Below are 15,429 nucleotides of genomic sequence, written 5' to 3' on the forward strand. Positions count from 1 at the left end.
ATCCTTTTACTTCAGGAATTTTAACAGAATTAATTTAATATAGTTTTATTCATTTTATTAAAGCTGGAAATCCACTACTCGCTTGTGTAAAGGGTAAACAGTATTTAGTTTAAATAGTAAAGTTACTAATGAACCTAGAAGATACCTTGGCCACTGAAGGAAGCTTGCTTATCACTCTAGTCATCTTAGAGACGCTGTTCTATGTTGCATTAAGGTTATAAATTAAAATCAGACATAAATTGTAATCCATTGAACTGTAACTGAAAAGTAGTACATTTACAGTAGCCACATTTGCCTTCCCAGCAGTAAATTTTTAGGCATTACATTTTCAAAGTGACTAACACTTACTTGATTAGAGTGATTTACTTTTCTCTTATACCTCTTTGGAACAGCTCAAATACCTGGGGTTGAAACGCTCACAGAAGATGTTAATGAGTTTCAGAGTACTTCTCAAGTGACAGCATCTGTAAGTACCTTCCCTTATGGGTAATCCTGTAATTTTTAAAATTAGTTTCATAAAAAGTAGATTTTGCATAGAGAAAAGAGTTGTGTTTGCCAGCACTGTCATCCTAGAGAGAAAAAAACCAAAATTTACGTAACCCTTCTGAATTTTCAGTTCTCTGCTTTAATTTTTTTATTCTAGAAAAGGGGGTATTTTGAAATGCATTATTATAATCTACAAAACCACATGTTGGGCTTGCCCATTGGAAGTGCAGTAATTTTATACATATTCTGTGTTTTGCCAGATAATATTCAGTTTTAAAAATTGAAGAGAACAAACTAATTCAAACTCTAAATTTCATTCGGAAATATGAAATTGTGATATCTCAACTATAATTTAAATTTCTATTACCATTTGCTTGAAAACTAATAAGAGCAATTTAGTTAAAATTTGTGGCTAGTTTATTTGTATATTTTAAAAGAATGCAATATTATGCTTGGTAATATTTCCATCTGTTCTTTTCTTTTCAAACTTGAGAAAATCTCTGCAGATACGCAGTTTGTGTAAAATATAACCAGCAGTAAAATAATTTTATAAGAATTATATAATCATAACTTTTATGCTATTAGTATTGCACCAGGAGTTTGAATATAGGCTAAAAAAAGGACTGTGGTTTTTTTTCCCTAAGGCAAATAAATTTACAATAGTTGTTCTTTTTTGCAAAATTTTAGACAAGTGTAGGAGGACATTAATTCCTGTTCAGTCTGTTCAGCAATACTGCTTAATAGCACATTTTAATGTTGATATAGGAAGTGAAAGAAGGGCTCAGTATTTGTTAGCTAAGGAAGAAAGGGCAATATAAAGAAAAAAGAAAAATGGCAATGCAGATTGGTCTTGCACTCTTTCAGGCATCTGATTAAGCAGTATGAATAAAGCTAGATAGTATTGAACATGAAGTATTTACACCTGGATTATTTATCAAGACAGTTGAGGGATATGGAGTTCCAGATCAATTCCTAAAGGTCTTTGAGAACTTGAAGTGCAAGAACCTCACAGAGCATTTGCTGATATTGGGCAAAAAGAGTAAAGAACAGAACTACAGCTGGCATTGCTTGGAGCTGCTTTTTCAAATCTCCTTTCTGCTTCCCACCAGCAAACAGAGGGGTAAAATAAAATTTGCAGTGGTTTTGGAGCTCACATTTCCTTATTGATTTGGACTTTTAGTGCAAAGTTTGATTTAGTAATTCTGCAGACATGTAACATAGGAAGAGAGAAACAAATTAATTGAATTACATAGAAAAAATACAAAGAAAACGAAAGTTAATTTTGCTTATTAGCAAAATCTTGTTACAGAAAGGTGTAGCCTTCAGCTGAACAGTTTCACAAGTATGCTCTGTGTGTGCAGGCTTAGGAGCAAACAAACAATCTGTATCTGTGTTCATTTCATGCTCTGGTAGTTCCAGGCTTATTTGAGGTTGCTGGGAGGATGGAACTGCCAGAGGCTGTAGGGTTCCCTGGGCTGAATCCCTGAAAGCCGGCTGGTGTTGTAATTACCAGGGCTGCAAAGAGAAGACAAGAGCAGTTGCAGCTCTTGCTCTGCCCGTCCATCCTCTCCTCAGGGCTAAGGCAGATCATTTCACATTCCCAAGCTCTTGAAAAACTACTTTGCCTAAATTTCTAAGGAGCCAGTTATGTTAGTTCATACTCTTGGGGGTTTTTCTCGGGTGCATTGTGTCTTAGTGTTCTTGCTTAAATAGAATGTAGCTATTGAAAATTAAATTCAACTATCCAACGCTTTCTCTGTAACTGTATATCCTTAAAAAGAAACAAATGATCCAACTGTTCTTGCTTTTCAGGGCTCCAAGGGAGCGATCTGTTCCATGCTCCCCTAATAACTTTCAGTGAGACTTTTTCTTTGGCAATCTTGACATACAAAATATAGATATAAAACTGAGATGCCTCATAGGAAGGCTGTGTAGGTAAATGTGATCTTGAAATGGATTTCCACAATCTTTCAAAGCAGTAAGACATATGCCTATAAACAGAATTGTTACCAAAATGTATTCTCATGACTTGAATGATTTTTAGATATTTTATGAGATGCAAGATGAGGGAAAAATAGAATACTATGTTGATCGGACTTTTCTTATAAATTTGACAAATTGATTCATGGTATTCCCTCAAATGTGCATATTGCATGTGAAACATCCTGACATGGGTCAAGGTGTGCAATGTTTAATATTCGTACTGCATTCCAATAGGCTAATTTGTGTTGGTGGCTAGTTAAATAGATGATTGTATAAATTCTTCTCTGCTAATCTATATTTGACAAATTTTCCTCAAAGGCACCTTGGCCTTCAGAGGATAAGTGTTGTGAGAAAAATTGTAGGACAAAAGAGCAAGAATTATGCATAAGGATTTTTAGAAAAAACCTTTGTGTTCTTTTTTTTTCATGTCCCATGTATGAATCCACATGTAAGATCTTTAATGTGGATCATAAAACAGTCTGGATACTGCTACTCAAAAGAGATATGCAACACAACATCTATGTCTGTTACATGTTTTATGTAATTTACACTATGGTTATATTATGATTTTCTTGCAGCTTTGTCTATTTTTACTGTTCTATTTCTGAAAACCCTGGTTTTTGTAGTTAGACCTTTTTATTTATACTTTTAAAAATAGAATATTTTGCTATGCTGTATTTTTAATAAAAAGGGTTAATGTTTGAGAAATTGAAAACTTAGATTTTCAGGGCTGCACAACCCCAAACAAGGCATTCTGGGCAAATAAGTGAGTAAAGCTGGCAAAAATCTGGTTGAAGAATTTATGGGAATCAGCACTTTCCCCAAGTGTTTTGTAAGAATTCAAAGTAGAAACAACCATTCAAAACATCCTTAGAAATCCTAGTTTACTGCCTGGAAAATACTTTTGTGTAACGAAAAGTGTCAGACAAAATGCAAAATCTTTTTCTTGAGATTTTTTCGCTATGGTGAGCACAAAGTTTGATAGGCAAATGTTTAGAAATTTTTCAGAAACATAAAGTAAAATAAGACTCTAACAAAATACAGAAGTTATACTAGGAAAAATTTAAGAGACCTGAAATTCTAGCAGAAATGGAAAAGCAGGGTTGCAGAGGAAGCTGCTAACTTTACCATGCCTATCAGATAGAAACAGGGCACAGGCACTGAGCAGATCACATGGAGTAGCCTTTGCCTTCTCTCTGACTTGTTTCTTTTACCACCTGGACCTAACAGGACTTGTGCTTATTTTTTGGGTGTTTTTATGTCAATCGTGCCTTGCACATGCACATAAAAAGGTATATTTTTCTTTGTAAATTATCCATGTAAGGCAAAGCAATCCAAATGCAGCAGAAACTGGAAGAAAAAGTTGTCCAACTGCAAAAAGCATTTCTGCATGAATGTGCCTTTGGATTTTGCTCTTTATTACTGTGCAAAAAATACTGTAATAAAGTGTTTTATAGAAGTGTTTTGGTTTTTTTTCCTGTATTCCCTACTGCTTTGAAACATATTATTTGCTTTCATAGAAGAAATACAGACATGGGTTTTCTGTGATGAATGCATAAATTCTTTAATTCAGTTTGTAAAAACTTTAAGCTTCATGCACAAGTAAAAACTAAGCCTTTGTTCTTGCTGTCAATATATGTTGTATACAATAATATTACAATGTTGCATGATTTCAGTTCTTTTGGTTAGAAATTTTCATAGCTTTTCCCATTTTTCCCCTAGAACAATAATATGAAGTAACTGAATTACTTGTTTGAGTATAATCAACAGAAATCATCCAAACTTCTGCATTTAATTAAATCTATAAACTATTTACTGGGTTGGGGTCACTGTTTGGCATTTAGCAGTTTATTCATTCAAATAGCTCTTTCAAGATAGCTCTGCCACATCAGGAACAACAGCAGTGCAACTTTGTGGTAGTAGGAATTATAATCATATTATATGCACACATATATATGATCACATATGATCATATTTAGATCATATTTATGTGCATATTTATGTTCAAATTAGAAATTTATGAACATATTTATGTTCAAATTGGTGCGTTCCGATACAAAAGTTTTCAAATCCAAGCTGAATTTTGTAATTATATAGAAATTCAGGAGCTTAGTGGTGAAATTTCAGATTTTAACTTCAAAATTTAAATGTTCTATAAATATAATAAGTTAATATTAGATGACTTCAACTCTTCTACAGGTAGTAAAAAAATCCCTACACAAATGTGTATGTTTAACCATTGTTAGGTAATTTAACAATATAAGATGGTTAGAAAAGCATAATATCAAGGTTCTTGGGAAATAAGTGATTATTCCTGCAAGTAGTTAGGAAAGGAGTTTGAATTGCATACCTTGGACAAAATTTGGTTGAGACCTCCCTTATGGCAAACATAGTCCATAAACTAGACATAGATTTTTTATATACAGAAAAAAAAAAAAATCTTGGGTGAAAATATTCTTGTTAGAAAATATTTCATCCTATAGACTACAATTCAAAATTGAAAAAATATTCTGAACTTTAGGAAAATCTGTATAAGAAAAGGAAATCAATGAATGCTTTGTTTACCTGTCTAAAATTTTGTGTTCTTGGACATGACCAATTCAGAAATATTAATCCAAATAACAGTAAATAGAACTGAAATTTAGAAAAAAATTATTATGGTTGCATTTCAAAAACTGAAACAAATGTGATTCTCAGTTGACCAGATATTTCCTCCTTCCTGCTTTCCTGTAAACAGAAAAACTGTGTGTAAGTTAACTCAAAGTACCATTTTTTTAGTGTAAGGTTTAGTGTAAAATGTGCTGCTGGCTGACTGCCACGGGAAGCCAAAAGCTTGTAATTTCAATTACACGGCATTTCAAGTAGAACAGGCCCTACTGTGGAAGAGGGGATTAGAGGTGGCAGCTGATATTGTAACAGAGCTCTGAGAAGCCTTGTATTTTTACAGTATCAGATGGTTTGCTCACCTTATGTCCTTGAACAGATTATGGAAGCTGAAACATCAAATATTGGATGACCTCTTTATAGAAAGTGCATGTTGAATGAAGAATCCTTAAACAAAATATTGTACAAAATAATATTTTTTAATACTTCCTAGACTACAGATGAAATATTTTGGTGAGGTAATAATGTAAAATTTATTTCAGATAGACTGTCCAGAAATATTTAATTCTGCTGCAGAACATCTGTACTTGTCACTTGCTTGGCCAGAGTGGGAGGGACACTTGTAAACAAATGGTTCAATAAAGAGGTTTTGGGTTATGGGGGTATTTTTGTTTGTTTTGTTTTGTTTTAATTTAGAGGGATCTCTGTCGAATGTCTATTTAAGATATTTAAGTTATTCTGCAAAGAAAGGCTGTATTATCGTAGAAAGCTAAGCCCAGGTGTATTCCTTAAACTTATCTCCTGAAGCTATCAATAAAATGTCTATTTGATTAGCAAAACCAAGTAGAATCTAAAGTACTATAAAACCACTTTTCATATACTTACAAGCTTGCTAACTAATTTGGTTTTACGTTTTACTCATTTCATAGTTATCGTTCAGTTTAGGTAGTCTTCCACATCTGTCGCAGACATCTTTTCATTAAAATCCTTTCGTTAGGATTTTTCCTGCTGAAGCTGAGAAGTTTGAGAAACAAAGTGTAAACAATGGTTATCTGCTGCTGTGGAATGCAACAGGTGGATCCGTGATTGGTCTCCTGTGGATGTTTGGATTTACTGACCACTCACGGCAGAGCTGGGTCTTGCTCTCGGTCTGAGCCAGCTGCCCTTTGTTATTCATTCTTTTCTATTCTTAGCTTAGCTAGTCTTCTGAGAACTTTCCTTCTATTCCTTTTAGTATAGTTATAATGTAATATATATATCATAAAATAATAAATCAAGCCTTCTGATCATGAGGTCAACATTCTCATCTCTCTCTCACCCTGAAAACCCTTGTGACCATGGTCACACACGTCTACTGGGCATGCACAGGAATACTTTGTTTTTACTCTGAAACAGACCAAAATGGCACAGAAATACATGCTGAATAGTTTATTAACACTTTTTTTCTGGCCATTAAGGAAGAATAATTTATTTTCTAACAAGTACTTGATTTTCAGGTGGTAAGCTGGAGTCCTAAATCTTGGTCCTAGCTATTCTGAAAATCTGTATCTCTGTAGAACTCACCAGGTGTCACTGGGTATTGCATAGCCCAGGTCAATTCAGCTTAACAGTAGGATCAAAATATTCACATCTGCACTGGCTTTTTTTGAGGGACAAAAGCTGTACTGATTCATGCTGTGTCGCATTGTGCTGCAGACTGAAGCACAGAGAGTGAGCTTGAAAAAACTTTCTTGCTCTTATTCATGACCTCCTTAATTTTTTTTCCGGTTCCACTGTGGTATTCCTGCTAAGTTATGGTATTTTCCAGAAGTTTGGGGAATCAGTGATGAGACGGATTATTCCTGACCTTATTGTGTGTAATTTTTTATGTGTTAGCATTATTTTGGCCAAGGGATATAAGGAAGAAAAAAGCAATAATGAATGCATTGTATGTGAAGAAATTATGATGATACATGAAGAAAGTCACTTAAGAAATTGACACAGAGTTGACCTTCAAAGCTGACAAATGTATTCCAAGTACTTTGTTGGAACATATTTCTGGTGCAGAGCTCACTGCCTCACCTTCAAAGTCTGAAGGTGATGAACAGGACACAGAGTCATTTCTGCAATTTAGAAAGACAAGAATGTCTTTCAGTAACATCCCCATCCTTAGATCTCATTAATCCTGTTAATGCAAATAGGCCATTTATAAATTTTGTGCTAATATTTATAAAGTGTAATGAATGAGCAAGGGCAATGGTAGTTTGGAAGATGCTGAAATAATTGGAAGGATTCTATGCACATACTTCATACATACATGCTGTATTTTTCAACTACATTCAGTCTGCTGTGATTATCACTAAAGTCTAAGTTAACTGACATTAGTGTTTCATCTCTGCAGTTACTGGCCAGCAGACAAGGGATAAGTTTTGGTGAAGTGCAGTAAGAATGTTTAAACAAATGGTTTGCAAGCCTGAATCTCTTTCCTAAGTGACATATTTAAAGTGCTGCTATGTATCCACTGGAGAGAAGGCACATCAGGGAATTCTGCTAGAGCTGTACAAATTCATTTATCCTTGCATTTGAATTGACCTGCTTCCAAAGCCTTCTTGATAACATCCCCTACTTTCAGCTTGTGTTTATCTTTTAGGAATAGAAGATCTGTTGCATAAATTGTTTGCTGGAGACACTGAGAACCTCTGTATGTGTTTATGCATTATGCACCTAGATGAACTCATAGTCTCAAAATGTTAAAAAATATTTTTTATGCTAAGTGTTATTTAGAAATGTATACAAAAATGACCTGGGCCTGCGTCCAAAAATGTTGTTGATTGTAGCCATGGAATATTTAGCTTCACAGAAAGAACAAAAATGCTTACAGTACAGTTTTAATGAATTCTTATATCCTTTTTTTCCCAGATCATTTTAATTCTCTTTTAGGTAAGCATTTAATTGGAAGTTACTATTCTTACAAGCATATAATTTGTTATGAAATGAAATTGCTAATAATAAATATCTCATCTTCCATAGAAATTATAGCAATACTGTTCTGATCTTTTGTGAAGGTATTGCCTGAAAAAAATGTCGAAAGCATACGATATAACATAAAATAGAAGATGCAGAGGAAGAGTTACAAAATTTGGGGGAAGATTCATCCAAAGTTGTCCTGGTTTAACAGGGTGTTGGAACTGTGTATCTGAAAGAGAGTTTGAATATGTAACAGCAGAGAGCTTCCTGTACTCAGTGACCTTTGTTTTGTATGAGTCTTACATGACTACTGTGCATAAAGAGAAGTACAGTAAAAGCAAAATCTACCCAAAACCAGCAGAGGTTTGTAGAAGAGAAAGATAACTCCATTTCCATGAGCATTTCCAGGACATGGAAAGGACATGAAATCATCTCATCAGGCTAACCTTTGGAAATATGTTTTAAGGAGGTCAAGGAGTTACTGAAAGCTGATAATAATTTGCTATAAGAAGCTTGAATAGTCCAATGTAAGAATATTAGAAGAGCAGTTTGGCTGTCAAGTATTGCCACAGACCACTGGCTATTTTTTGTTCCATATTTCATCAAAGTTGTATTTATGAATGAAATTGTATCTTCAAAAATGGATTAATCCTTATAACCCTGGGTTGTTTTTTTTCCATATGCTTTTTCCCAGATATGAAAATATACCCTATAAAATGCAAATAAAAATGTCCTTTTTCCACCATAAAAATCTGGGGAAAAAGAATATCTAAAAATGTGTTGAAAAATGAAAAATTGGAGTTTTCTTACATACCTTTTCCCCCTTCCCATATCTTATTTAATTTCATTTATTTTGGAGGAACTGATCACAAAATAATATCTTCTTCCATTTAGAGATAGATATTGGATAATTAATATCTGTTTGCAATAATTATTTAGTAATGTAATTTAATAGAGATTAATTTTCTGTAGTGAGCTAAACAATCCCATTTGCTATTTGGATGGAGAATTCACAGTGAGGACCCAAGTCAAAAATGCTCAAAACCTCTTAGGGGAACAAGCGAATCAGGTCTAGTGATATGTCTGAAATAAAAATATTTGAAGGTGCCTTTACTTCTGGGTAATTTACTGTTTTATTCAGCTATTCCTCTGTGTTTGCATGGGATAAAATAGAAGTAACTTCAACCAGGGAAGAATAAGCATTAAAAAAATTTGGAAAATAAAAATAAATGTTGTTACTGTTCTGAAAATTCTATTAATTAATAAGAACAGTTATCTGCAGCTTCAAACTGTTTTGTATGCTGGTAAATGTGGCTGGGCTTTTTTGCATACGTATAAACAGCATTACAGTATAGCTATTGTTTTAAAAATATAAATCTGTGTTATCTTTTTTTTTAAGATGCATGGTTCACAATGATCACTTGCATTCAAAGCAGAGTTTATTTTGAATGGATTAAGAATGATGTAAAATATATCCCATATTAACATTTTACTTCTGTAGAATTATGCCTACTTTTCTAAAAGGGAAGGCAGCTACACTGTTTAAAGCACTTCTATTTTTTTTTTTTTATTTTATTTTTTTTTGTGAATAGAGATGATACCAAACCTATATTTTTTTGCTCATCCTTTGAACTGGGCTGCACCTTTCCCTGTGGGATAAGAGTCTGGCCAGGGAAGTGCCATCACTCAGGGCAGTGATCCACAGCAGCCCCGGGTCAGCTGTGATGCAGCTCCAGCATTGTGGACTGTGGAGTCCCCTGCGCCCTCTGTGAATGGGGCCACCAGTTTGGGTCTCCCTCCTCTGATCAATCATTCTTCTCCTGAAATTACTTCAGCTTAATGTCTTTGAAACAGTGGCCTTTCTAAATTTGCTCAGCATTTAATGAAAGATTTAAAAATTAGTAAGAGGTGAATGAAAATATGACCATTGCATAAGCCTTGTTTCTTTAGGAAATGAACAAAACTTTCTAGACTACAGATGAAATGCTTTTGTGAGGTTATAATATAAAATTTATTTCAGATATTTCAGATTCAGTCAAGAATTATTTAATTGATGTTATTGTTTGTTGTTTTAATTTGGGGTTTTTTTCATGAGCAAGTCTTGCACAAATTGGTCATATGTTTTACTGTGCATTTCCCATACATATCTATCAAGTTTACCTCATAGTATGTCTTACAAAAATTTCCTAAAGCTATATTTAGTGGATTCCAGGAAAAGCAAATAACTTTGAATACCACAGTGTTCAATAAAGAAGAGACTGGGGGGCAATGGTCTGTTTGCTGACAACACTTTCAAACTGGTATGGTAACTGGTAATTCAAACCCTGATGATTTAGCTTTTTCTGAAAGGAATACTTCTTGCAGTGATAAAATAGTACTGGAAATTTTGATTAGGAAATTCTAGGATATTCCCAGAAGTGCAGCTTTGCAGAGATGCTGAGCCAAATGTTATGGTAATTTAAAAAAATGCTTGCCAAATAATTGGGACTGCAGAGAATGTAAATCATTGAGGAATTTGTCCTGTTATGATGTCTCAGCATAGAGCAAGAGCTTATGTGAAGGTGTATATCTGAGTTATTTCAGAACTGCTTCTTTTAACTAATTCTTGCTATTTATTTTATGTACGTTAAGAAATGATATTTTGTAGTATTTTGCATAAATTCTGTATATTCTACATAATAAGCTCCAGATTCCTGATCCAATATGGGGACATCACTCTTTTCATTGTTTGTTTTATAAATATGAAACTGGATTAAAAGCATTCCATTTTCTTTTTATCTGTGTAAGTCTCAGACAGTTTGGACCTTGGATGCTGTGAGTGTTAGACCTGGAGGTTCCCCAAGGCAGAAACTCCTAAAGGACTCCTTAGCAGCAAAAGAACTTCAGACCATGGAAAAACACCTAGCTGGTATGTATGGGATCAAGGAACCATAAAATGCTTGAAGTACTCACCCAGCTTGCTCTGCCAATATTTCAGATGAAGGAAAAAATTATCTAACTCACATGCTGATGAAAACATATGAAAACTTTATTTTTTAATTGAAGGAAACACAGTTAGTGTTTTATTTGTAGATGTAATGAACTTCACTGTAATCACAGTAAGTACACTGCTTAAACAGTAATTAAACCATGTTAAATATACTGTGGTCTAAAAGCATAATTATGCACCTTTTTTTTGTTTTCATGTTTCACCCAGAGTTATGCAATAAGGAGGTACTGATGTTTTACTTACTGTTAAATAGTCTTTAAAAGCAGGCTGCAGTGGATCTTTAACTGGAGAACAGATTACTTTGCAGGAAAAACTCGCCTTGTTCATGACAATTCTGGCTGAGTGAAATCTGTTAGTTTGTGTGTCTTGGAACATCTGCAATGTCTTTGATGGGGTAACCATTTCTGAAAAGTAAGAAAAAAAAGTGTGGGGTTATTGGTAAAGAGATGTTTCAGAGATTTGTAAAAATTAATGAGGAATATTCTAAAATTTAGCTTGCAGTTTGTTCTTCTTTGTAAGCAAGGTTTTTTATCTTCAGCTTTTATTAAAAGGTATGACATAGACCTATTTGTGGTAGTCCTACATTATGCATGCTATTTGTCATATGGTGAAAGCTTCATAGGCTAATTCTATGAAAAGTAATTCTTCACTGGGACGTAAAAAATGTATATGTAAAATGAAGGTAGAAATGAAATTTATTTGATCATTCTTCTAAGTTATTTAGAGAATGAGGCAGAGAACGCTTTTGGTGTGATATTTTAAAATACTTTGGATATTTATCTTGCCAATAACAATGGTGAGAAAGCTGTATCCTCTTTAGAAAGGGAGTGTTGCAGCTGAGGTCAAGGCAGATGACAAAGCTGTAAGCACAGTTGAGGGAAGCTTTTTAGGAACAGGTTTTGCTCATAATGGAGCACGAACTGCAAATTACAATATATGCAAATGAAGCCTTTTTAGGTGGGTTTTGTGTCAGACAGTAGAGATGCTGTAATTCATTTTTTTTATAGGTTCATAAAGCTAACAGCTATGAGAGCTGCAGCCACTGCCAAACTAAATTTAAAAATATATGAGCCCTCTCTCTAAACTCTAAACTCTCCCAGGAACATCTAGTGGGAATCAGGAGAGCAGCAAAAACAGTTTCTGTAGCATAGCAGGGACCTGTGTACCCCAAGGGCCCTGCTACAAGGTACCACTTGTTTTCCCTTATGTTGTCACTCAGGAGGAGTTTGGTGAAGATCTCCCTACTTTGATTTATGTCCTAACTGGTCTCACTTCCATGGTCATACAAGCCGTTCTTGCATGTATTATGCTGTGGAAAATGCAGTCCCTTGGCAAAGCTGACAGTAGTAACTACAATATTCAATATAATATGCAATTTTAAATACTTAATTGACTGTAAAGTAACTAGGTACCTTTACTTAATCTCGGAGATTCCTTCTGCAGTTGTGTGACCCACAAGATTTTCTCTCTCACATCAGTGCTGTTCCTGTCATTTGACTTTTGGCCTGATATTTCAGTAGAGCTGTTGTTACATGAGGTTCAGCCGTTCTACTATTCAGTAATTTTTGTCTGACTGAGAACTTCACATTAAAACAGCCCAATTATTAAACATTGGACTATTGTATTCCAAATAATTCATGCCCTATTATAACACCGATGGTGCTTGAGACAATTACTCCCCTCAAAGACAAGAAAAACGTAATTTCTGTGAGTAATCAGTTCAGAGTACCTCAGATAATAATGCTGTGGTTTTGCTTAGCCTCATTTATCTTATACATTTGCAAAAGTTCAAGTGTCTGTAATATCAGCAAGTCTCTTGTTTCAGTTCTCTTAGCAAGTGCAATGGAACCTATTAATTCCACCAAATGGCTGCCTATCTAGGCAGTAATTTAGATGCCTGAGCTATGACTTGGATTACCTGTGTAATGATGAAATATGGCCCCCTGTCTCACATGCACCTTCTTAGGGGGCCTGGCCTTCCCTTATGGACAATGTGCTGGATAAAAATCACTCCTAACATAAGGCATAATTTGGTGTCTGTGCCTAAATTAGGAGCTAGCACCAATTGCCAGCAACTGCCTCAGTACCTTGACATTTGAAAGCAGCAGTTTTACAAAATCAGATACTGGCGTAGTTTTCCTTCTCTACATATGGCTCATATCTTTTTTTGTCTAAAATCCAGGCTCTCAAGTTATTATGGCTGCTTTATATCACAAGCAAATGGAGATTATTATTTTCTTGGTAGTTTATTCCAGCATCTTGCCAATTTGGTGTGTTGCACTGATTTTGTGGTCTTCGTATACTTCTGGAAAATATTTTATCACAAGAAGAACTGTTAAAAAAATAAACAGTTTATAAGTGCGTATGAATCATATCCTTATTCTGGATATTTTTTTATTTGAAAGCAAGATGCTTTTGTGTGGCTCTGTTGCATTTTATTTTCCTTTAAATGACCATAACAAGGATTTTTGAAAATCCTAAGTCATAATTCTATTGTGTTAGTTAATATGGATCAGATAATACTGCAAAGCTGGGAATGTATGACTTTTTTTTTTCTTTCTGGCTGAAAAGCTTATATTAAAGCAAAATCAAACAGAACATGTGTAAATAAAACTGAGTAATTATGCTATGGAAACATGTTAATTATGTGTAGAGAAATTATTATAATTGGTTTATCTGCAGGCTTGATTGCTATATGAAATTAAGGAAACATGAGCCAGCATATAATATTTATTTAACTCTATTAAATCATTCAATGTTCATACTATTTTTTAGCATACTGAATTCACTCTACAGGACGTCTGTAATTTTGCAAAGAAATAGACTAGGCTGGTTCTTTGCAAGACCATATTCTTCATTTGGTTTAAATCAGTAGTCCACAGTATCGTTTATTGGCCCCTGATTTTCTGCCAGGCATCTTACACATTCTGCACCAGAAGACAAGCAGGGAGGAGGTTAAGGGAGCTGCTTCTTCCCCCTCTAAGATCAGCTCAGTTGGTCACATCCTGGTGCTAGTAACATGGAGGTCACCGTCAAGGTTTGATCCTCACGTGGGCCAGATGGGAGAGTTTGACTTGATAATCCTTGTGGTTCCCTTGCAATTAAGAAGATTCTGGGATTCACTACTCCACAGTTGTGAGACCCCACCCGAGTGCTGCATTCAGCTCTGGGGCCCCCAAGGTAAAAAGGATGTGGACCTGTTTGAGCAAGTCCAGAGGAGGCCGTGAAGATGCTCAGGGGGCTGGAGCATCTCTCACAGCCTGAGAGATGCTGTTGTTTGGCCTGGAGAAGTGAAGGCTACAGGGAGAGCTAATTGTGGCCTTCTGCTACCTAAAGGGGCCTGTAAAAGAGCTGCAGAGGCACTTTTTATATGGGTATGTAGTGATAGGACAAGGAATAAAGGCTTTAAACTAAAAGAGGAGAGATTTAGATTAAATGTTGAGAAGAAATTCTTGATTGTGTGGGTAGTGAGGCACTGGAACAGGTTGCCCAGAGAAGCTGTGGTTGTCTTGTACCCAGCAGTGCTCAAGGCCAGGTGGGATGGAGTTCTGAGCAACATGATTTATTAGGAGGCATTCCTGCCTATAACCAATGGGTTTGGAACCAGGTGATCTTTAAGGTTTCTTCCAGCCCAAACCATTCTCTGATTCTGTGAAGTTACAAAGTGAAAGCATAATCAAAGAGTAGTTCAAGATGTAATAATTTCAAAATAGAAAGAATTAATTTTAAGGGGTCAATTATAAATGTTCTTAACTGTGTGCTAGAAATATTGACTATATTTTGAAATTTGCTAACAGTAAAATATTTAATCTTTAAAAACTTGAGAGACACTTTTATCTGACGCTTTCACAACTATTTCAATTTTAGTAGTTTTTCTAGTAATAGCATTTGAATTGTGTGAAGGTTGTAGTAGACTACTAACATGAAATTGGCATGGCTTATTTCCTGTTTCCGAGATCTTATAAAATATGTTGATGTTAAAGGAAGCACATCTTTAATTATTTAACATACAACATTCCTTTTATACCTATTGGTAAATACAAGTGGAAAAAATCTCATTTTCCAATATGCAGTTTAGAATCTGTTTCTTTTAGGACATTTAGGACCTGAAATAATTGTTGTAAAATAAAAAAAATGAAATGCTTATTTTTGACAAGTTGACTTAATGGGTGTTTAAATCGGTAGAGCCTTGCTACTTTACAGCTTCTGAGACTGGGACTTGTTAATGGGAAATGGCATTCCTGTTTTAAAGATAATCAGCTGTCTCTATGAAAATCAAGTACATACCAGTGAAAGTGAAAATTCATAACAGTAGTGTAAGATAAAATAAACTTGATTAAACTGTTTCTTAAGCTCTACATTTGTACTTGCAAAGACTTTCAATATCTTATCAATGCCAACCTAAATTCCAGCTACCCTCG

The 15,429-nt window shown here is 34.7% G+C and overlaps 1 protein-coding gene across 1 annotated transcript in view; it reads left to right on the forward strand.

The window, feature by feature from the left end:
- C1H8orf34 (chromosome 1 C8orf34 homolog) overlaps positions 1 to 15,429 on the forward strand; it is a 149,345-nt gene that overhangs the window by 117,584 nt on the left and 16,332 nt on the right. Inside the window, exons 10-11 of the mRNA XM_059476374.1 lie at positions 393 to 466; positions 10,807 to 10,927. Of these exons, the coding sequence (XP_059332357.1) occupies positions 393 to 466; positions 10,807 to 10,927 (195 nt within the window). The remainder of the gene's footprint in view (positions 1 to 392; positions 467 to 10,806; positions 10,928 to 15,429) is intronic.

Source organism: Ammospiza nelsoni, chromosome 1, assembly GCF_027579445.1.
Source record: "Ammospiza nelsoni isolate bAmmNel1 chromosome 1, bAmmNel1.pri, whole genome shotgun sequence".
NCBI lineage: Eukaryota > Metazoa > Chordata > Aves > Passeriformes > Passerellidae > Ammospiza > Ammospiza nelsoni.